Source organism: Tenrec ecaudatus, chromosome 6, assembly GCF_050624435.1.
Source record: "Tenrec ecaudatus isolate mTenEca1 chromosome 6, mTenEca1.hap1, whole genome shotgun sequence".
Lineage (NCBI taxonomy): Eukaryota > Metazoa > Chordata > Mammalia > Afrosoricida > Tenrecidae > Tenrec > Tenrec ecaudatus.
The window spans coordinates 101,241,553-101,266,086 of NC_134535.1; the positions used below are offsets into that span (position 1 = coordinate 101,241,553).

General features: G+C 44.4%; 1 protein-coding gene across 1 annotated transcript in view; it reads left to right on the plus strand.

Annotated features, from left to right (window-relative positions):
- Positions 1-24,534, plus strand: part of TMTC1 (transmembrane O-mannosyltransferase targeting cadherins 1) — a 314,438-nt gene that overhangs the window by 17,549 nt on the left and 272,355 nt on the right. Inside the window, exons 3-5 of the mRNA XM_075551917.1 lie at positions 13,986-14,059; positions 16,273-16,449; positions 20,936-21,136. Coding sequence (XP_075408032.1) covers positions 13,986-14,059; positions 16,273-16,449; positions 20,936-21,136 — 452 coding nt within the window. The remainder of the gene's footprint in view (positions 1-13,985; positions 14,060-16,272; positions 16,450-20,935; positions 21,137-24,534) is intronic.

The window sequence follows — 24,534 nt, forward strand, 5'->3', positions numbered from 1 at the left end:
TGAAAATCCCTCTCAAAGGTTTATGTACAGTTGTTCTGTTTGGCAGCTTTTCTGGCGGATGTCCAAAATTGCCTGTATTTACCTCCAGGATTAACTGCTCTTCTAAAGAACCACCATTTGTATGACTGGTCATAATACATGATTACAGGTTGCTTTGTTTCTTTTTAATTTGCAGAAAGTGTAAGTCCCCTGTGTTTTAAGCAGCAAGGGCACGGTGAGATATGCATCAGGCTGAGCCATCGCTTCTCTGCGACGTTCATGTCTTTCCTCTTTTCACTCTTCTTTATAGTTATGCGTCCGCGGTGCAGAACCGTGAGTGCTAGGGAGGAGCACCGTGCGCGTTAGGAAGCCAGTTCTTCAAGTTCTAAAGCCTTTGGAAGACGGACAAGTTGCATCCCAAGTCATGTAATTAGAATATGTTGTCGGTGTGGAGAATTGATTTAGGACGTATGGACAGTTCAGATCTATTAAAAGCGAGCATGAAAATAGAGCGAAAGGAACCTGACCCTGGCTGCGGAGTTGACCCTGACTCAGGGCGACTGCGTGGGCGGGCGAGTAGGCGGGGCTCACAGGGCCGCTGGTGAGAGCAGAAAGCCTCGTCTTCTCCCCTGCATTGGCAGATGAGTTCGCACTGCGACTTGAGTCAGCAGTACGATGTGTAGCCCAATGTGCAGCAGGGCTCCTTCGGGACTCCACAGCTCTGGAAAATATTTACTAACCGTGCACCCAGATAGCAGTGTTGAGCGCTCTGGTTTCAGCAGCCTCGTCTGGGTTATTTTACGTGGAATGCGAGGGGGAGACACATGGTTACATTGTCAAAGATGCAGACAAGATTAAGTTTCCTGATCCTTTCTGAGAATATGTAACTTAAGGTACCTCTAAGTGAAAATGTACAAAGTCTTGAATTCATCTTAGTGAAGCCTGCTTTTGAAAAATTGTGAAGACAGTTGACTCTAGTGATAGGGATTGAATTCCAGGAGGACCTGGTTGTAAATGATGCAAGACGAGAGCGCAGTGTGTGGTTTCACAGCTGACTCGAGGAGTGAGCCCTCGTGGCACAGTGGCTACAGGTTGGGCTGCTGATCACCAGGTCAGCAGTTTGAAACCTTCAGTGACGCCAGGGGATGAAGAGAGGCTGGCTTTCTTCTAATTTAAATTTTATTTTATTGGGGTCTCTTACAGCTTTTATCACAATCTATACATATATTCATTTTGTTAAACACATCATTACATATGTTGTCGTCATCTTTTTCAAGATGTTTTCTTTCTACTTGAGCCCCTGGCATCAACTCCTCTCCTTTCCCCCTCCCTCCCCCACCCTGCCTTCCTTCCCCACATGCCCCTAACAATCTATAAATTATTCTCTTTTTTTATGTTTTAAACTGACTACTGTCCCATTTCACCCACCCTTCTGCTTTCCATCCCCCTGGGATGGGGGCCACACATTGATCATTGTGATTAGTTTTCCTGCACTCCCCCTGCCCCCTCCTAGTATTGCTGCCCCTTATTGGTCCTGAGAGGTTGATCTGTTCTGGATTCCCTGTGTTTCGAGCTCTATCTGTACCATTGGTAAGACAGAATTGAGGTCATGGTAGTCAGAGGGGGGAGGAGGAAGCATTAAAGAACTAGAGGCAGGTGGTGTGTTTCATCAGTGCTACTGCACCCTCACTAATGCTTCTCTTCCTTCTGGCCATGGGAGGGGGGGGTTGTCACATTAGTGGGACTACTGATGGGCTTTGGTTCTCCATTCTGCCCTCAGTCATTCCCATTGATATGCTTTTTGTTTGTTTTGTATTGGGTCTTTGACACCTGACACCTGATCCCATTGACACCTCCTGATCACACAGGCAGCTGTGCTACTATGTGGGCTTTGTGGCTTCTGAGCTAGATGACCACTTGTTTATCTTCAAGCCTTTAAGCCCCAGATGCTATATCTTTTGATAGTCGGGCACCATCAGCTTTCTTCACCACATTTGCTTATGCACCCATTGTGTCTTCAACCATCCTGTCAGGGAAGGTGGTTGATAGAACAAAGTGTTCTTGCATTGAGGGAGCACTTGAGTGGAGGCCTAATGTCCATCTGCTACCTTAATACTTTATAAATATATGTATATAGCTCTATTTCCCTGTCATTGTATATAAATGTATTTACATATATATGCTTGTGTATAGACCTCTACAACTGTCCTGTGCCTCCCACTTTTTTCCTCCTTTTACTTTTCTCCTGTTCCACTCCATGTTTGGACTTCATTTGGGTTTTGGTAATTCCTCTCAGCTACATTGCCCTTCATCGAGCACCCCCAAGCATGCTTTGCCCTCCTCACCATCACTTTTAGGTCACTTTTCTTCCCTGGTCCCTGGATTTGTTGGTACCCCCTGCCTTTTCCTCCATCTCCCACTCTCCGGTGTCAACCCCCACCCCCCACCTCCTGTTGTTCTCTCCTCTGGATTGTTCATCCTGCCTAGCTAAGGAGAGGCTTTCTACTCCCATAAAGAATCAAAGCATCGGGAACCCAGCATGGCAGTCCTTCCCTGTTCTCTAAAGGATAACTGTGAGGCAGTATTGACTTGACAGAAGTAAGGGTTTTCCTTCTTTTTGAATGTAGAGAATTAGAGCCCTGCTAATCCATAGCTACATCCATTCTCGTGTGTGAACATAAAGACAAAATTTGCGTGATTATAAAGACAAAAAATTAGGAATGGAATCGATGGTGCATGTGTCTCATTCTAAGATGAGATAGTCCTTAGCCATAGATAGCTGTGGATATTGAAAAGAAACATTGCATTTATCAGAGGTGAATATCCATGTCTCATACTTATAAATTTGTTTTAAATTTGTGATCTGTTGGAAATTATGACAACTGATATTAATAATTGGAAGAATAACTATAAAAATTAATTCTTAGAAGCTATGGCTGCAGGATACTTTAAAAAATAAAATACATACCATTGCAGAAAGATACAAGTGTAAAGCTTAGCTGTATAATATACTAATAAAATGGTGAGGTTGGGAATAAAAGGGAAATAGGAGTTCAAGAAGAGATGTAAAATGTCTACCATTTGAAGAAAGAACGGGTCACTGCATGGGCTTCATAACGCTCTGCTGTTACGACCTCAGTAGCTTTACTTACAACATGAACGCTAGTGCTTTGTTTGGAAACAGTATTTACAATGCACTGGAAGTTATGCCTTTTTCAACGATTAAAACTATGAAAATTTTATATTTGAACTTAAAAATATGAAAGTGATAGTGTTTAATGTTCATTTTGAATAGAACATGAAGGAAACGTTTAAGGACCGCTCTGGGGTGTCAGTCACAGGTGATGGATCACACACAGTGCTTTAAGTTAAGACCATAGACGGACAAGGTTAGAGTTCTGAAAATGAGTGTTTTTAAGTACAGCTGGAAATGCATGCTTAGAGTGTCAGGCACAATTAATGGCAAATGAAACAAAGTCGTAGGGCAGTGACGGGCACAACTCAGTGCTCACAGAGATCAAGTGCATGAGATGCAGATAACCTTGGGCAGAATGATCATGAGCTTATACAGTTTAGGCTGAATTGTAAAAATAGGAATTTCTCCTTTTACCAAAATGGTAAAGTGACCTTTCGCGAAGGGTTCCAACAGGAACCATGTGTCAATCGAAAAAGAACTCTATGGAAGCAGGAAGGGGTCACAGGAGTCTGAGAGGCGGGCATTTGGGCAGACAATGCCAGAGAAAGCATGTGCAGTCAAGTCAGAGAAGTGTACGAAGGTGGCGGAGTATTTTCACCTACAGAACAATTACACTGTGGAGGAAAAGCAAGAAGCTGTGGTCGGTTACCGCACTCAGGGCAGGTTTCCAATTGGGAGGGGGCGGCAGAGAAATAGCATATAGCAACATAAACTATGGAAAGGTTGGGGTGAGATAAAGGAGAAAAAGACCGTGGAAGTGGGGGGATGAGGTAGGGCCTGGGACAGTGGTGGTGAGAGGATTTAGTAGGAAACATTTCCTCAGACTACAATTATCCCAGGAAGGATCGAGATTTAAATTGGGGGGAAGCGTGAGATGTGATTTAAACAAACGAATGTCAACTAGACTGCCGGGCTCGCTTAATTGATCACATAATCAACAAGTAGTTCATGAGCACTTTCTTGGTGCAGGACACTCTGGTACGTGCTGGGGCACATGTGGGATGGACAGCATGGACCCTACTGACCATTTGGTCACCAGCTCATAGAAAAGCTAAAATAAAAGTTGAAACACAGTGTCATGGTAAAAGAAGAGCCCCAAAGGAGAGGAACATTATTTCCACATGTAGCAGGTGGGCAGATTCATTCATATACTCAGCATTTTAGAATACCTTTGTATGACTATTGTATACCAGCTATATGCTCAGTATTGTATTATATTAACCACTAGGGTAGGCCCAGACCTTCCTCATTTAGAGCTCTGTGATTCTTGGAGGAATTTCCTGACAATATTTTTAGGAATTTGTTTTTCTGGACTCTGAATCATGAGGAAAAACTCAATAAGGGAGTAGGGAAAACGGGGCAAGTTACTATAGTTCTATGGGAATTAAAAATTTTTTTGGAATTAAATTTTACAGTCATCATTGAAATGACACTTGGCCAGAAGAAATCCCTTCACATCAAGTCAAAAGGAAGAGCAGGAAAGATTGGCCAGTAGAATTGAAGGCAAAGGCTGACCCCAAACTGAGACACACAGGAAAGGAATGCTGATGAGCTAGTCACTGGCCTGCCTCGTAGCTGTTGACGTGCACTAAGTATGTGCCCATGGCTGTGCCCAGTATCAACAAGCCATTCTGCAGAGACAAATAACATTAGCACATTTATTGGGATGCGCAGTGGGGTGGTGCAAACGGTTAGCATGCGCTGCTCTTAACCGCGAGTGTGAGTGTGAGAGTGCATCCGCCCAGAGGCACCTCAGAAACCCAGCGTCGTGATCTACTTCTGAAAAACCAGCCATTGCAAACCTTAGCGAGCACAGTCCGATGCTGACGCATGGGTGTCACCACCAGCCAACATCGACTTTACCATGGCACACCTCTTTTCTTGGGATTCCAAGAACAAAGCAAACTTGGAAGCAGATTACGTTCTTGCGTCGGCAGTTTCCACGTGTGAGTCTGTGCGGTGCTGTTAGCTTGGTTAGGAGTTCTGCATGTGACATTACTCAAATTCTACCCGATTATGTTTTTCCCAAAGCTTGGAGGCTACTGTTCTGGGATTACAAGTTCCTCTTTGGTGATGGAAGCCTGCAGTCGAGACAGTGGCCTAGTGACTATGCTTCGGCCTACTCACTGCAAGGGCAGCAGCTCCAGACACTAGGGGAGCTGGGAGGAAGATGGGGCTTTCCACGCCCATCAAGAGTGACAGTCTCAGAAACTGACCGGGGGAAGTTCTACTCGATCCCTTAGGATCACTAGGACCCCGTCTCGACTTGAGGGCAGTGAGTTTGGTTTGATCTGAAAATACATACCTATATCATGATGGAGCAAGTTGGATTTTTTTACTTCCAGCACCCTACACGCATGGTAATAGAATTGAGTCCAGTACACTCTAATTTACATTCAGTGTTTGCTTCCTGTTGCCTATGCTCCTTCTATTCGCTCCAGGTGCTTTGGACTCTGTGTTCCTCTGGAAGCGGCCTGTGTGTTTTTAGCCCTCTGTTTCCTCTGCGGAGAATGCACTTTTTGTTCCTCTCTGCCCTAAGATCCATACGCACCTATTCTCAGTTTCCTAAAATCCTTGCCCTGTCTTTTAAGTCTCCGTTCACAGGCCACCCCTTCCAAAAGCCTCCCAGACCCTTGGCCCAGTTGCATTCCTTTGTGTTCTTATTTTTTTCTCTTTATGATGATATGCTCTCATTGATTCATACTTAATATCCTATTTGCAGATACTATGCCAGCTGGGAGGATTTTTTCAAATGCCAGATGGATAACCTTGGCACAAGAAACTTAGCATCCAGTAGAGAGTCCTGGTGGTGTAGTGGTGTTATGCATTAGGCTTCAATCTGAATGGTTGCCAGTTCAAAACCACCAGCAGCTGCTTGGGAGATGAGGGGGCTTTCTTTTCCCATAAACAGCTACTGTCTCAGAAACCCACCAGGGTCACTATGAGTCACCACTGACTTGATGGCCATGAGTTTGGTGTTGGTTGTGGGAGAGTCAAAAGAGGGTTATTTTGGCAAATGTTTGTTGCCTGGAATACAACCCGCAATTATTGAATACGGTGATATTGACTAATCGAGTCACTGGGAAAGGCTGGTAGAGACGTCGCATCTTGCCTTTTGAAATCCGCCTCAGTTCTTTTAGAGACCCCAGCTCAACAGAGTCGCTAGTCAATGAACGCCTTTGCTTTGGAACTTCTGCTGGAGTCTGGACACTCCCTGGGAACGTCGGCCGAACGATGCTCCATTCTCGACCCCTAGGGACTCCCAGCTGGCACATCCCACTGCCTCTGCTGCCCAGCAACACTCCCTGGCGTCCGTGTGACAAATAAAGCTTTGCTCTGCACCTGTGAGACAGTCGTTATGCTCGCCTAGCTTCTGGTTGCCTCCTTCCAGCTTCGCACACCCAGGGGCAGTGTGTGTGTCTTGCTGTCTGAGTTGGGCACATCTAGTTGTGCAGTGATAGGTGTCCCTCCAGCCCAGATGACGGGTCTTATCTCAAGACCTTGTGCCTGAGAGCAGGACTCCCTGGTTTACCTCTCAGGAAGAGGCAGGTAAGGCCGAGCTACGCTTGGGTAGCCTGGCTAAATGGAAGCTGCGCACATTTGTTACCTTACAGACTCTGAATCTGAGTTGGGCCTTGAGACCACATTCTCCTGCCTACCACCCTTGAAGCGTACTGTCTTCCTGACTTTGCATTCTAATCCCTTGTAAATTAAACCCATACACTGAGTGGTCCAAGCAGCCACATCAGGTGATAGCTTTCAGCTCTGTTCTGCCAGCAGCTCTCTTGAACCCTGCGCATGTTGTTGTGTAGGCTGGAGGATGGTTTTTCTGTCTCTGTGACTTGATGTCACTCCAGACACATGCCTGTAATCGAACTATACCAAGCCTTTAACTAGTCAGCTAATTAAATTATCAAAACGAATTCACTTAAAACATCACACATGTAAACTTTAAAAGGATGATTCCATAAGCCACCCAGGAGAGCCGACCTCAGTCCTGGAGAACTCACCCCTTCCCTGGAAAGGAGAAGGAGCGATGGACACAGACATTTCATGGGCAGGTACTTGATATCCATGAAACTTCAGTCATCCCAGCCACACAAGAATAACTGTCATTCTTGTTCGTTTTTACAGAATGTTTCTTCTCTCTCTGAAATTCAGGAGAGGTAAATCTATAGAGTCAGTAACAGGATTAGTGGTCCCTGGGGGTAGGGCAGGGGAGGTTGGGGGGAACTGGGGAGTTAATGAGTACAAGAATGAAGAAAATGTTCGAAAACTGATTGTGGTATCGATTGTACCACTCTTCTTGATGTCATTGAACTATTGAATTATTTGATATGCGAATTACATACCAACCAAACTGAAGGGAGTTCAAAAGCAAGATAGAAAAGGTAACAGAATAAAGTGTTCATGTTTAGGAATCACTTGGTTGTTATGGGCAGGTGGAGAAGCCAGAACTGAAACCTGGTGTGGTCCTGCTCCAAGCACTTTTCCCTGCCGCTCCCGTATGACTGCAGTGCGTGGACATTTTATGAGGATCTTTGTAGGTTCATTTCCCAGATGGATCTCCAGTCCTCTGGAGGGTGGGTGGGGCTGATTTCTCTGCTGGAAATGCCAACCCCGTATGCTTTTCTCCTGGTCTCCTCTTCTTCCTTTCAGATTTAGTTCCAGATTTTGTAACCTTCTGTATGAAGGATTCTTTGCACTATATCCCATCTCTACCTTGTATTTCTATTTATTGGACTGAAATAAAATTATAATAGAAATTCATACACACCTGAAGTAGTGATAAAATGCAAAGATTGAGTTGAGCCACCTGCTCCTATCTGCCTTCCAATTCATCCCCTTTCTGAAGTAGCACCTTTTGTAAAGTAATTTTAAAAATAATCAAAGATTACAAGAACAATCCACATTAATTCTTACATTTGGCTATATTATTTTTACCATTCTTCCTCCCCTTTCTCTTCAACCTATAAAATATTAATTTTCTTAAGGACTTGAAGATAGGTTATGCAATTCATGTCCCTGATGGCTCTATAGGTTAGGAGTTGGACTCCTACAAGGTCAGAGGTTCAAACCCACCAGCTACTTAGTGGGAGAAAGATGAAGCTGTCTGCTTTCAGAGATTTACAGTCTTAGAAACGCAATATAGAGTCTCTACATGTTGGAAGAGGCTGGAGGACAATGGGCTTGGGTTTATTTTTAATTAAGTTGTACATTTTCTAAGAACATATACAGGTTTTGAGCCCTTTTTAGGCTATTTTAGTTTGGAATACTGTTTAATTATCAATACTCTATAGTAGAACTTTATAACAGAAATAAGAATATATAATAAAAACATAGCATTATATTAGTAAAATATATAAATCTACAATACACATGTTTATTATAGATCTATATTTTTAATATATTAAATTATGCGTTATCATGACTAAATCACCATTTGAGGGGGCTTTGAAGGTAAATTTCCCTACAAACTTTTGACGCTTTTGCGTGCGCACGTGTATGTGTACACATACTGCTTAATGTTTTAAAATATGTGGGATAGTCAAGCGTGTAGACACCAAAGTTTATTAGTGCTTACTGGGGTGAATAAAGAACCCTCCAGAAGCATTGGATAGTCACTTGCTGTTTAACAAAAGGTTGAGGGTTTAAAGTCACCAGAGGAAAAAGAGGAGACAGTCTGCTTCTGTAAAGGCTGACAGGTGTGGAAGCTAACCGGATAAGGTTGCTATGGGTCAGACTCCACTTGATACAAATGAGTTGGTTTGTATAAGGCTGGGTGGGAGGGAGAGGAAAAGGGAGACTCCTCTTTTTTAGGGGATATTTAGCATCCATTAAGGGTGAGGGGAAAATTTAGAAACTGATAATGGTGGTGATTGAACAGCATAATGAACATGACTAATTTCATTGTTGAGATGGTAAATAATTTATGTTCAACGTATATTGACCACAATAAAAACACATTCATTTTATTGTTAATATATCATTCTGGACATGTACATGAATATTTTATCGACCCTCTCTCATCTTGAGTTTGCCTGTGTCTTCTCATAATCGGATTCGGGGTATGTTTTCTAGCTAGACTCAACAGTAGCAACGCTGTGCTCTTCTCAGGAGATCGCATGGGGATGCCTGCAATGTCTTTCTGCCCTTTATTGGTCACGTTGATTTTGATAACACGATCAAGGTGTAAGGTGGTGCAATCCAGTTTCTTCACAGTATAATGATTATTTTCTTTATGTTTGTCCAGCTAACAGTAAGCAGTGAGTAGGTACTTTGAAACTATGCAAGATACTCTATGCCTTATCAAATTTTTCACAAAAGTTATTTTAGCATCCATTAATTATTTCTGAGTCTCAAAGAATCCAACAAAATTTATTTAGAGTGTTTATCATTGCTACATGAGAAATAACTTTTTAATTATTTGAATTTCTTTTATTATATATAAATTAACCCAGATTGCATTGAAAGATTATCCATTGGTATATGATTTCAATTATAGTATACCTTTTTAGAAATAGTTTTATTGATATATAGTTCATATATCATTTAATTGTTCCATCAAATTAAGAATTATTTGTCAGGTAGTACCGATGAAGAACACAGCTTTCCCCCAGATCCTGGATGCTTCCTCCCCCCAACTACCATGATCCGAATTCTACCTTGCAGGACTGGATAGGGCAGAGGCTGTACACTGGTACATATGAGGGCTGGAGGCACAGGGAATCCAGGGTGGATGATACCTTCAGGACCAGGGGTGTGAGGGGCGATGCTGGGAGAGTGGAGGGTGAGTGGGTTGGAAGGGGGGAACTGATTACAAGGATCCACATGTGACCTCTTCCCTGGGAGAGGGACAGCAGAGAAGGGGGGAAGGGAGACTCCGGATAGGGCAAGATATGACAAAATAACGATGTATAAATTACCAAGGGCACATGAGGGAGGGGGGAAAGAGGAGGGAGGGGAAAAAAAAAGAGGACCTGATGCAAGGGGCTTAAGTGGAGAGCAAATGCTTTGAGAATGATTGGGGCAGGGAATGTATGGATGTGCTTTATACAATTGATGTATGTATATGTATGGATGGTGATAAGAGTTGTATGGGTCCCTAATAAAATGTAAAAAAAGAAAAGAGGAGAAAAAAATGATTAGGGCAGGGACTGTACAGATGTGCTTTATACAATTGATGTATGTATATGTATGAACTGTGATAAGAATTGTATGAGCCCCTAATAAATTGTTAAAAAAAAAAAAAAAGAATTATTTGTCACCACAATCAATTTTTTTTTTTTTGCGTACTCATTGTTAACTCTGTATTTCCCTTCAATCTTCCCTGCTATGCCCTTAGGTTATCTAGTAAATCTAGTAACTGTCTATAGTTTTACCTATCTGGATTTCATATAAAAATCATATATATATGATCATATATCATATATAAAACATATCATACAGCTAAGCATTATATAATTCATATATAAAACATCAGAAAGCAAAACAAAAACCTCTATCAAAAAGAAAGCAGATAATGTTAAAAACTGAAACAACTGTAAAATGGGTCCAAAGGGAGCTCCAATGAAACAGTATTACAGTGAACCGAATTGCATCTGTCTTAATGAACCTGACCATAATGAGCATGTCCTCGTCCAATGGAAGGCTGTTAGCATCCCTAACTATGATCATCGAGGATTCACTAGGGCCTTCATCCATGGGGGAACCCTGCCGGTGGATTTTTGGGCTTCTACTCTGATCCAGAGCCTTCTGCAAACCAGGTGCTCGCAATTTAAGCTTCGATACCATTCCCTCCTTTGGATTTGGATTTTACTTAACAATCCTTGAACCACATCGCCTGATGTGCTTCTTCCATGTGATCTTAATTGACATGCCTCACTTAGATGGCTGCTTCCTTGTAGACAAGTCTTTAAGATCCCAGATGCTATTATTTTTGATAGTCAGGCCCCATCTGGTTTCTTCACCACACTTTATTATAGTGATCTCATTGGGGGAAAACATTAAGTCGGGTCATTTAATAAAATATTAAATATTAAGAAACATCAATTCTTATGATTGAGGCTAGAATTAAATTTGAGCCCCAAATTCATTCATATATTTATAGTTTATAAATGTCTCTGGTTTAAAGACATCACTATCATTTTATGGCAGAGAACATTATAAACCATCCCCATGGGCCATATGGTAATTCTCTTGATAGTGTTATTAATAACGCTATCTAATAGAATTTAAAACACTGTTGAGAAAGGGAAATTATACATGTGTAAGCTGACTTTTCAGCCTGCAACACAGAATTGTCGATTTGTACAGATTAAACACTTAGGTGACTGGACACAACTTACACGAACAGTGGGGATGGTGATAACACAAACATTCCATAACACTCATTCACAAAGGCAGAACCATGCCTATCAGACTAATACATGTTGTAAGAAAGCAAGGAGCACATTAAAATAATAAATATATGGTAGCAATCCTGGGCCATCATTCATTGAGCACCCTCAAATCAAGAGATCTGAACCAAAGTCCAATGGCACCAATTCCAGACCCTTGGGATAATAGTTATCTGCTGCCTCTCACACTAGGGCAGTGGTTCTCAACCCCTGATGCCATGGCCCTTTAAGACAGTTCCTCATGTGGTGGGGACCCCCAACCATACAATTATTTTTGTTGCGACTTCATCACTGTCATTTTGTTACTGTTATGAATTGGGCGACCCCTGTGAAAGGGTCGTTTGCCCTGTTGAGAACCATTGCAGTAGGATATTTCAGGCTCACATACCAGGGAATATGTTAATTACTTAAATCTGCTACATAAAAGTTTGAGGTAAATCCCAGTTTGTTTAGTGGGATTTCCATAGAGAACCCTTCTGGTGTTCTGGCCTATGAAGAGTTCGTACGCCTCAAAAAGCCAGTCTACAGCCCCAGTAGTCTATAACCCATGGCCTGGTTTACCAAGGATTGGGTAGACACTATGTCAAAGGTGTCCAATTAGGAACATGGTACTGGGTGTATCCCCTCACCCTTGGGTTCTATATAAGTATCATTGGGGCTTTTTCCCCCCAGTGGGAGGGTGTTCAACCTGGCTTGCCCACCAACAGAAGTGTAATTACCTAAGACATATATACACCCCCACCTGCCCCCTCCATGTCCTGACTTGAATTTCCAGTAAGGTCCACTTATCACCCTTGTAGGCATGTCTGTTGATTTGGAGTGACCTTAGTGTACAGTGTTGTGTAGAAGCAACGGGATTGTTGTCCCCTCTCCATTCTTGAGAACCTGACCACAGAGGACGTGAGGTCTCTTCTGTCAAGTTGGTGTTTTACATGTACATCTAAAGGAGGTGATGATGTGTTTTTATGGGCACTCGGAGGCTCTCTGCCTCATTGCTTGGGAGACTGGATTTGAAGATGACCTGACCTGAGCGCGGAAGCCTGCCTTCATCTTGGTGTTCATCCCCGTAGTAGTGGATTTGTACAATAACTGTCCTTTTGTGCTTGACATGCTTCCCTCCATATACCGGTTTCTGGGCTTCATCCACGTCACGAGATGCTTCACGGCTTCGTCGCTGGTTTTAGAGTTGCAGTGTTTCGTTGTGTGGATGTAGCAGAGTTCCTTGATCCACTCAACTGATGGGCATTTCAACTGCTTCTGGCTCCTTGACTTGTGATCTGTGCTACACTGAACACAGGAGAACCTGCTTCTGTCTGTGTCTGTCTCTTACTTCTTTGGGGTATGTGCCCAGCGAAAGTATTGCTGGGTGTATGGTATTTCTATTCCCAGTTGTTTTCAGTAGCACTGTATCACTTTCCACAATGGTCAAACATATTTTCAAATTCACCAACAAAGTAATAGAGCTCCAATATGTCTACATGAATAATTCTTGCTGTTTCTCGTTTTCATCCAGTCTTTACTCACAATAGTTATTTTCTAACTCTCCCAACTCCCTGCACTTTCATGAACTTTTCTTAGTGTAAGAAAGACTGGCGTCTCCTCCGTTCACTTGCTTACTGTAAGTGAATATGCATCATGTATGAATTGATATGTGTGTTCATTGATACTCCATTTTGTCTTGTAGATCATTATTTTTTCTAATGACTTATAATTCGTTTCTGTCCTAATTTTAATATTCAGCCTGTCTCAGATGTGGCCAACGAGCGTACTTGTCAGTGACCGCTGCGCCTTCTTCCATGAACCTGTCATTAGTTGACCCCTTCCTTCTCTCCTGACATGAGATGCTCCGAGCCGCTCCGCTCTCTCTGCAGCCTCAATCCCTGAATCGGACACTTCTCCGAGCAACCCATATTTTCTTTGGGGGGGGGGTCACTTGGAGTTCGGACCAGAGTCGCTCTCAGCTGCTGCGCTCTCTCACTCTAGGCCTTTTGGTGGCAGGGATAAGATACACCTGGAGAAAAGCACTCTGTATTCTACATGCACGTGGCAGTCTTGCCTTCACACTCATTCCCATTCATGTGAGAATTATTTATTATTCAATTTATTCCCCCACCCCAGTCCTCTGTAAATACCATTTGGTACCTTGAAAGTAGCCCAGCGTGTGACACTCAGTCACTACTCAAGAGATACTCTGGAGTATCTCAACCAGTCAGTCAACTTTGTTGCTCTGAATTAACCCTCTATAGTAGAGGTTAAAAATGAAATCAAGCATGGAAACTCACCCCCGTTCGTGTTTCCCTTCTATAAACTTCGAAGGTGCATGCTAGTGGCAGGTGGTTAGCCGCATGCCCTGGCCTGGTACTGGCTTTCTGGAGGTTGATTTTCTGATGTTGTTTGTTTTACATTTTCAGGTGGCTGGCATCGTCGGCAGAGCTGACGTGCTAGCATGTCTGCTGTTTCTGTTGACCTTTCTCTCCTACAATAGGTATGTATGCCGCCTGTTAGAGCCCGGCTCTGGGATTGCACCCCGCTGTCCTCTGGGGTCCTCAGAGTCTGCTGTGTGTGCACACTGTGCGCATCAGCCCGGGAGAGAGGGCAGTGTTCCCGGCAGCAGCGGGATTCTTCATGCGCTCTCTAGAGCCCAGGGAGAAGTAAACCTCGCCTTCCCTGATCCTGGGTTGCCATCTGTCCCTGCCACATTCTAAACAGTATCACAGCTTCATGAGGGCAGTGACCTCCCAGCGCTGGGGAAACAAGCTCGTGTTTTGGTGTACTATTACTCCATTTTATTTTATTGCCATAAATGGAATTTGGAATCTTCCCCTGTGAGCCAAAATATACTGGGGGTGCAGCCTTTTATTACATTTACATACTGGTGATTATTTAAATTGGACTGTACCTTTTGGTTGTCACCTAATTCAGTGATTTCTCTTTATTCTGTTTGTAATCCTCACCAGAGTAGCTCAGAGCTTGAAATAAGAGGCTGCAGGGACAGTAGCGTTGCTGAACTCTACTGTGATCGTGCAATGTAGCCATCCTTGCACCAGGAAGCGGGATGAGTTAGAAGGGACTCTGAGTGGGAGCAGGTGGCTTAAAGACTGGTCTAGACAAAGCAAAAGAGGGGGGTGTGTTTGTTTGTTTGTTTGTTTGTTTTACTGCCATTCTTTCTGGGAGGATGCCTGGCTAGGGATTTGTGAACCTTGATGTTCAGATTGGCTCCTTAACAACCCCAGTAACTGTGTGAGAGGCACTGTTGTAACCAGTGATTCTCAGTTGGGGTGATTTTCTCTCTCTTCCCCTTCCGAGGCACATAGGTCAGTGTCTGGAGATGTTTTGGGGTACCACATCTGGGGGATCATACTGACCTAGTGAGTAGATGCCAAGGGTACTACTACACACTGCACAACGTCCTTGCTGGCCCAGAAAGCTAACAAACAAGACATTATCTGGCCAGTAGTGTCAACATTGAGGAAACCCTTTTAAAGAAACCATTTGGCCTTGGATTGAGGATGAAATAAACTACATCTTGTTTGGGGGCCTAGGTTTTTCAGGGAAGTTTTATTTTAAAGTGAGGACCCCCTCCTTGCCTCCTGGCTGTGGCTTTGTGACCTCCTGGTTGTCTGAAATTACATTGTGAAAACCTTTTCAAAACCCCTAATTCAGGAATTAATTATCTTTATTTATTATGATTTTACAATAAGGTGAATGTTCACTTCTCTTCCCCGCCCCCTCCCAAAGGTGCTCTCTTGGGCTTTTTCAGTTGGGGTTGATATATTTGGCTACAAGATCAGGCCTAATTCCTACCTGGGTTAGAATGAGCCAGAAGCTTACAGGCTTCTGTGGAGCAAGCTGTTCCCACTTTTACAAATCTAAGATTTGAGGCAGCTCTCTAGCATTTCCCGCAGTTATTCCAAGACAAAACACCAAAGGCAAGACATCTCAGGAGACGCCCAAGGAGAAGAGCACAGGGGTGTGGCAACTGCTGACGGGAAAGTGAGGGCTCTACTCTGTGAGGTGAAAGGAAACATGTACCACACTGAGGAGCTGTTGAAAAATCCATGGTACAAACGCCACTGAGAAAAAAATAATACATTTCCCCTCGTACATAAAATCCAGACTTGCCAAAGGAAGAGACTGAAGATGAGAATCGTGGCACGCAGAGCCATTTACACCGGGATCATGATGATGCTGGGCTAACACGTGCCTCTAATAATCCATTGACTCCTCTCAGCAATGCTTTGGTCCCGTTTCACTCTGCGGGGAACTGATGCACAGAGAGGTAAAGCAGTTTGCCACACGACACTCCGTTAAGTTTGCAGAGCTGGGATTCGAACCCAGGGACCCTGGCTCCACAGCCCCTGGGTGTTGCTTAGTAACCTAGCTTGTTTGCTTAAAATATATTCACGGAAACATCTTCTGTGTCACTAAGTATACATTGTTGATAGTATTTTAAGTGGCTTCCTGGTGTTTGCTTGCATACACCATCATGTATCTACCAGATCCTCTGTGGTTGGATAGCAATTTTCCCTCATCCTTGAACTTTTTAATAATTCTGTGACAACGATGCTCAATAAAACTCCTTGTTGCTTATATAACTACATAGAATAAAATGTTTCTATTCAACTTCATCTTTCAAAGGGGGTATCTCCAGTCACCCATGCTTCTTCTTGGGTTGAAAGACTCGCCCTTGTTTTTCAGGAGTCTGGATCAGTGCCGCGTGGGAGAATGCTTCCCTCCCACGACGTCTCCCTTTTTCCTGCTGCTCAGTTTGGCTCTGGGGACCTGCGCCATGCTGGTGAAAGAGACCGGCCTCACGGTGTTTGGAGTGTGCTTGGTTTATGATCTCTTCTCCCTCTCCCACAAGGAAGAGAACTCGTAAGTCATTTTCAAGTTTTCACCTCATGCCGTTGCATATTCCAGAGAGGGGTTATTTGAAACAAGGGGTTTGCAATGTGCTTTCATTTAAAAATAAATAAAAGTAGGACCCGTTGTTCAATGCATTTTCAGTGTAGACACTAGTACAGTGAACAGGATTTACTAATGTAAGTGCAACTCTCTCACTTCCCAAACCAGCGAGAACGAGGAAGTCGTGTTTATGGCGCCAGGCTTGGGAGTGGAAAAGTATCTATGAGAACTGCAAACTCATACCATTTTCTTGGTTGAGTTGCATGTTTTTGTGCTTAGCCGAGTAGATTCTGACTCAGTCTCGAGAAGAAAATCTTAGGACATAAGTGGCTTCAAATGCTAATACAGTTTTCACAGCTGGTCATGAATCTCTGTTATGAATTTAAGTGTGTCCTACACCCTCCCCCGCACGACTCCCCACCTGCCCCCCAAAATGCCTCCAACTGACTAGACCTTGATGCCTGCCTGGCATTGTGTAATCATCTTCTATTGTGTGATCTGATGTGTATCCTATGTGTTGTAAATCCTAACCTTTATGATATTAATGAGACAGGATTAGAAGCAGTTATATTAATTAATCAAGACACAATCTACCAGATGAGCTTGTATTTTTGAGATATCAAAGAGATTGCACAAGTCAGCAGAGTTCTGGGGGCCTCGCTACCACCAAGGAAGAAGAGGCAGGAGTGAAGGGCATCCTTTGGACCTGGGGTCCTTGCTCTGAGAACCTTCTAGACCCTTCTAGTACTGGAGAATGGTTCAAGACAGTGAGAAGCGGCAACTAAGAACCACTAGCGGCAGAACCGGAAGAGTGGCAGGAGACGGTGCAGTGGGTGTGCCAACCCACGGAGCGAGACAGCAAGTGCCTGCAGGCTAAAAGCTTGCTGGCACGGTGGGGCAACTCTGGCCACCTGTCCATGGAGCTAATGAGCTTTGTAACACCTGCCCAAGCAGAGTGGGAACTGGAGTGGGCTGGATAGAGGACTGAAATACAGAAAGAATGGCCTGTCTGTGATCATGGCAAAGAAGCGGTCCTGACTGAAGAACTGTATCTTTAACCATTTTTGATCCTGATTTATAATCTGTTATTCCAAGACACATGGAGATCTACAAGACATAGTGGGCCCACAGACGATAAAGGAGATGAGGCTCTTCTCTTAGAGCTGACAGAGAACAAGAGCTTTTTCTTAGAATTGCCCCCCTCCCCTGAATTGGGGTTTCTAGCCTGAAGTGCTGAGAGAATAAATTTCTGTTTGCTAAAGTCAGCCACTTGTGATATTCCTGATTCAGCAGCACTGGACAACGAAGGCAACATTTACATTCAAACAAATGTCCATCAAAGAGCACTCACTGCTAACCTGGAGCCTGTTCCTCTAGTCAAGTGATGCTGTTGCTGCTACTTAAAATTTTGGGTGGTTCCTAGTAGAATTGAATGCAAGGCTTAGTGGTTCATTTTCATTAAACAAATTAGAGGGCGTTCTTCACCCTGTGAGTGCAGAGATGAAGGGAATGACTGAAGCATGCTCCAGGTTGAAGGATCTGATGAGCTTCAGCTTCCCAGGCCCTCGGCACTAACAATTACACGCAGCCCCCCATCGTCTGCTCCCTTTCACTTGCCGGCGTAATGATAGGAACTGTACGATTGCACGGCCACAAGCTAGATGAGTTATCAAATGCCCTTGCTTGCCTGGTCCTGAGATACTTGGAGATAATTTAAATAGCGCTTAGGAAATCCGAGACACGGAAAGTGTCCAGTTATCATTTTGGCCCAAGCTCATGCCAAGAAAACCATGAGCCTGATACTCTTCTGTGACTTTGATGAGAATCCCTTTTCTCTTTTTTCACCTCTCTACTGTGGAGAGTAATTGCCTTGTCAGCCTTCGTTGGAGAGATCAAGCAGTCAACTGCTCTTGCTTCCCACTTTTCCTTGTACCTGCTTCCCACCTCCTTTCTGGCAGCACAGAGACGTGGCAGCTGACTGCAGGCGCTCTCAGTAGGTCCGGCCCAGAGCTACATTAATGTCATCTTGGAGTCAGGTCCCCTGGGTCTGGTGACTGGCCTGCCCACTTCTTCCTCTCTTCTGACACTGCTCACTTGCTTTCTTCAAGGGGAAACAATTGAGGTTGCTTTTCTTCTTTCTTCCTTTAACAGTGTTCCTTGCCCATTAAAATCAGCTACTGGAAAGTCTATGGGAAGAATAATATGGCTCATCTGTAGCTTAGGAGTCAACTTGCACAACTAATACTCGTGAAAGAGAGAGAGAGAGAGAGAGAGAGAGAGAGAGAGAGAGAGAGAGGAATTTGGCTTTCTCCCCCAGAAGCGCTCCATAGCTGGAAGTAGTCATTATTTCTTTCTTCTTCCTAGCTACTCTTCAGCACGTGCGTATTGTATGTGTGCTGAGGACAAGGCACCTAAGGCTCCCACCCTAGATGGCGAGGCTGAGAATTAATCACATGGACCACTGCTTCCAACTGTGAGGAGTGCGGGGAGGACAGGGCAGCTGGCAGGATAGTCTGTTTCTGGGGACCTGATCAGTTACAGTGTTTCTTGGGTGCTGGTGCGGTGCCGGGCCCCGTGCCACATCATTTGTGGTTATTTAATGCTCTCAACAACCCTATGAGGTGTAGGGGCTGTTTTGCAGAGTGCGGAGCTGACGTGTGCAGGGGAACCTGCCCAACATAAAATACCTACTGAGGAATGGAGCCAGGATTCCGCCCTTGGGTCTGTCTGCCTCCAGAGCCACATGGCCAGTACCGGGCAGGACTTGGGAGGCTTCCCAGAACACTTGCTACTGTGGGGCTGGCCTCATGTTTGTACCATGAGAATGTTACACCAGCAGTTCGGAGTGGCTTGCGGTCAAGGGCCCCTGTGGGAAACCTCACAAAGCTGCGTGTTTTTCTCAGAACAATGCACGCACATGCATCGTTTTCTCCTGGCTTGTCTGCTGCTTTCGAATAAGCATCTTGGCACTTTGTGATTTTCCTGAGATCTTCCTCCATCTGATTTAGGCAGCAGGAAAGCAATGGTAACAAAACCAAAAGTTAGAAACAGGATTCCTTGTGCAGAAGCGTTCGTTCCCACGTGGGGAGACGAAACCACAGCAATAGAGGGGGGTTGCTTTTCTTTGATGTTATCTCTTAGAAACATTTTCAGTGAAATACAGAACCATCGTGGCTTAGTGCTTTCATGTTGGGCTTCTAACTGCAATGCCAGCAGTTCAAAACCACCAGCTGCTTCACGGGAGAAAGATGAGGCTTTCTACGCCTATGGAGAATTATAGTTTGAAAACCCACCAGGAAGTTTGAACTGGTCCTATAGGGCCGCTGTGCATTGGAATCAGCTCGATGACAGTGAGTTTTGTTTTGAGAGATGGGTGTTTGAACGTGAGCTTGCGCTCCTGCCCCCCAACCCCTTTCTTTAAAATAAAAAATAATTAGAGCATAATTTCTAACACATGGGGAAGAAAATATCCCGATGCCATTTCCCTTCCTTTCTCCCCAGAGGTAGCCAGGGCCCTCCATTTGAAGCCTTCATTTCTATGTTGGCATGTGCATACATACACATGTATGTGCATACATACACATGTGGTATTATTTCATATGTAGACTAGTGAATATCAGATAGCGCTGTCTTACATAGTTGCAGTCTTTCCCCTCTCCCCATTTAACATTAAGTTTTTGAGACTCATCAATGTTGATATATTTAACACTCATTTTAAATACCACATACATAATTTATCCATTCTTCTGGATAAAGTACCATATACTTTCCTGTCGTCACCTGTGCTGCCCTGGGCACTCTGCTGCGTGTGCCTGTGCGCATGGGTGAGGATTTCTCTAGGCACACACGCAGACATGGAGTTGGCAGGAGGGCACGTGCTTTCCCGGTGCTTTGCACGGAGACAGGGACTTGGCAGTGATTGTCGCCATGTGTGAGAATCCCTTTTGCTCCACATTCTCACCTTTACTTGTTAGTGTGAAATGTTCTCACGTTTGCTGATCTAATGGTTATAAATTGTATCTTAGAGGAATCAAGAAATAAAAATGTCAGGGTATGTCTAGGGATTGGGCTAAGAACAATGTTTTACAAAATTATAACAATGTAAACATGAAACACCACTCACACGAGAAGTATGGATACATGTATTTAGAGAATGAGTGGAGAGTGTGTTTTTGAGGGGAGGGGGATGGGGTGCAGGGGATTTTGTAAGCGAAATGAATTCTAATCTTATCTAATAGGAAGTCAATTAGATATGGCCTAAAATTGAGAAGAAAAAACCCGCAGAAAACTATAGTATAGGATATGCTATTTAAAAAAATTGATGGTAAATTCCAGAAACTGAAGAGCAGGCTGTGAGATGGCAGGTTACCGATGGGGAGGAGAGTCCTGCTGTTTCTTCTTGTAAGCCCGGCGGTGCCATTTGACCTCGTGTGACTTTGGTTCTCTGCCCAAACAGGAGCAACGGGGCTGCCCATCATTGCAGCCCCCAGCAGCCTGGGACCCTCCAGCTCTCGACTCCGGCACACTCACACCGGGAGAATGGGAAGCATCGGTTGCCTCACAGAGGAGCTTGGGGTGCCTGCCACTCCCCGTTGCCAGTGGAAACCAAGACAAGTGGCTTGCCAGTGTCTCCAGGAGCTCCGTGGTCCACTATGAGGTGCTGGGCTGGGTACCTTGTCATCGTTACCTGGGGCAGTGTGTGCTGACTGGGAAGTGGTCATTGGGCTAAGCTCTTCGTAATTTCATTGCCTTCCTTCCTTCCTCCCTCCCTCCCTCCCTCCTTGTCCTGTATTGGATAAGCAAAGGACAGCTCTTGGAAACTAGCAGGAAGCCTCTTTATCTGCTGGCCTTTGGAAGCAAGAGGGTGCAGTGCGGCTGGGTCTGTGTGGTCTCGATTAAGAGAAGCAGAGCGCTGGGAAGAGCCCCGGCCCCAGAGCACAGGTGCGATCGTATCCTGTGGGTGGGGTCTTGATAGGCCCTCTCTTCCCCGCTCCCCCTCTTCATGTTTGATTTGAATTTATTGTGGCCTCACTTTGGGAGCAAGCTCAGGGAACTGTGCTTCTCAAAGTTGGCTTTGAGGATGCAGAAAAGTCTTCAGGGGGTTTCTGAAGCCTTTGTGGCCTTGGGTGTGTGTTTTTAAATACTCAACCAGGACAGTTAACACAGCTTCATCAGCACAGGAAGCCACTCCTACTTTGAGTGGCCTCTAAAGTAGCTCAAGCCATGTGTAAGTCAGAATTTAAAATGTGCACATTCTTTCTATTCATAAGATCATGCCAGATAGCTTCTTAATCCTCCTGTGTGGTCTCTTATCAGTCTTTCTTTTGAAAGTCTTTGTTTCCACTCAGCCCCTCCTTTGCCTTATTCATCCATCCATTCATCAACAGATATTTGTTGAGCCCTGGTGGCTGAGTGGTTAAGTGCCCAGCTGCTCATTGAAAGGTTGGAAGTTCAAACTCACCAAGCACTTCATGAAAGTTGGGCACTGTAGGCTATGGGAGGCAGTTCTGTAGGGCTTTTTGAGTCAGAATCAGCTTAATGATCAGTTTACCATATTGCAGACATGTCTTCATGCAGACATGAAGACAAGGGTACCAGCCCCCACAATCGAATGGGTACAAGGGGTGGTTGTGTAATTGAGGAGTAAAATTAAAGAGACATCAGATAAGATAAAGCATGCAATTGCTCACCTCCTGGACAACCATGATCTCAGCAGCCAGATCAGCAGAGAGGGAGAAAATAAATTTCTGATCATGGCTTATATATACTTAGGGTATGTGCAAGCCCCCCTAATTACATCGTGACAGGTTGTACAATGGGTGTATGTACAATAGGAGGGGGACAAGCTAGGGATGTACACACAATAGGAAGGGGAGGCACTAGGGGTACCCATGTGACAAGATGGGCAGACTGGAAAATCAAGATGGCAGCCTAACCTCGGTCCTCCCTGAGTTGGCTTGACCTTGTCTTTGGACTCTGCTTTAGGGGAACAATCCACTATCCTTATCAGCAGGGAGTGGCCCCTACCCAGGTTCGGACAGACGCTAGGGTTTGATTGCTCTAAATGGCTGATATCCTCAGGGAGATAACCTTTAAGCCGTTGACCTCCAGGTGTACAGCCATTGACCATGTGTTAGCAAGCAGCATCTTAAGTTTGGCGTACAATATGGGGTACAACCTGTAGAATAACCTTTCTGTATCCCACAGGTGCTTGCCCTTGTGTAGCTTCCTTTCCAGTAGAGGAAGACCCAAACCAAATCAAACCGCCATGGAGTTGATGCTGACCTGCAGAGACAACAACAGGACAGGGTAGCGCTGTTCTGTGGGTCTCTGAGACTGCAACTACAGGAGTAGATCGTCCCATCTTTCTTCAGAGAAGAAAATGTGCCACATATAATGGGCAAATGAACGAGCAATTTAAATGCTCTGGTGACAGTAAAGCAGGATGTGCTGGTGTGAGAGAAAGGGGTAGGTTGGGCTGGGGAGTTCAGGTTGGCAGATTGGGGAAGGTCTCCCTGAGTAAGGAGATCTGGGTTGAGACACTTGCCTGCGGGAAGGATCCAGCCTTGAAAGGATCTGACAGAGGGCCCAGGGTGAGACTCCTGAGCAATTAGGGAGTAGAAGGAAATGAGGTTAGTAGAATGGGCAGGACCCAGGGAATGGAGGGCCATGTGAGTTAAAAAGAAATGTTTGGGTTTTATTGAGTGGAACAGGAAGACTTTGAAGGTTTTTGTTGTGTTTTTTAAGTGGAGAAGAGATCACATTTCTTTTTAAGAACATTCACTCTGCCTCCTATCGTGTTACGCAAGCGGCCAGTGTGAACCAGGGAGGAGGGTCAGGGGGGTGTTGAATACACTGAGAAAAGAAAGGCAGGGTAACCACTGAGTTTAAGAGCTGTGGATGGATTTGGGGTATGTTTTAGAGAGAGCTTATTATTATTAGTTCAGCACCATTACGCCTGTGTGGGCGTCTTAATACCAGGATGCATTATGAAATGATACATCTCTTGGGAATGAGTTTGTCCCAGATTTTTTTCCATCTTTGAGTTTAGCACATGTTTGTAATGCATGCACTGAGATGAGGCCAGCAAATAGCTGGCCAAGCACTATAAGGTAAAGTATTGCTTTCAGTCATGACCAAGCACAGAGAAGGCCTCTCCTATTGCAATTCATGTATTCAGTTGTTTCAGTGTGTGAATTGGTGATTGGCTTATAGGTGAAAAGTACATTGAAAACCCTTCTGTTTCCCTAGGGGCTTTTAAGCTGGCTCCAACTCTTAGCAACCCTGTTATGTGCAATCGACAAAAATACTTCCCAGGCCTGTGGGGTCCTCACAACTGAAGTTCTATCCGGACCTAGTATTATAGACACTGTCCATCCATCTTGTTTAGATCAGCCTCTGTTTCTCTTCTGTTCTACTTCACCAAGCACGCTGTCCTTTTCCAGGGACTGGTCTTTCCTTATATGGGACAAAGTCATACCCTCTTTGCTTCTAAGGAGCATTCTAGTTGTACTTCTTTCAAGACAGATTTTCTAGGTCTTCCAGCAGGTCATGGCACATTCAATTTTCTGTGAAAACACCATAATCCAAATAAACCCAACTGTTCTGTGGTCATTTTTTAAACTTCACATGCATGTGAGGTGATGGAAAATATCATGGTTTGGGCCAGGCACACCTTAGTCTTCAAAGAGGTTTGTACAATTGTGTTAGTCTGGGTACTTTAGAGAAACAAATCCACAGAGAAACTCATTTATAAGAGAGAGTTTTATATAAAGGTTAAGTGCACATCAAAAAACATCCCAACCCAGTGCGACCCATGCCCACAAGTCCAACATTAATCCATATGTCCGACACCAATCCACAAAGTCCTCCTCCATCCCACAAAACACACACTATGATGCCGACTGCAGGAGGAAAGCCGCATCAGTGAATGTGTAAGTATCTCCGCACTGGCATGGGTCTCCACATGGCTGTTCCAGCATCCAGGGCTGCATTGGGATAGGTCCCATGTGGTTTCTCCTCGGGAATGTCTTGGAGGAAGTGAGCCTTGCCAAC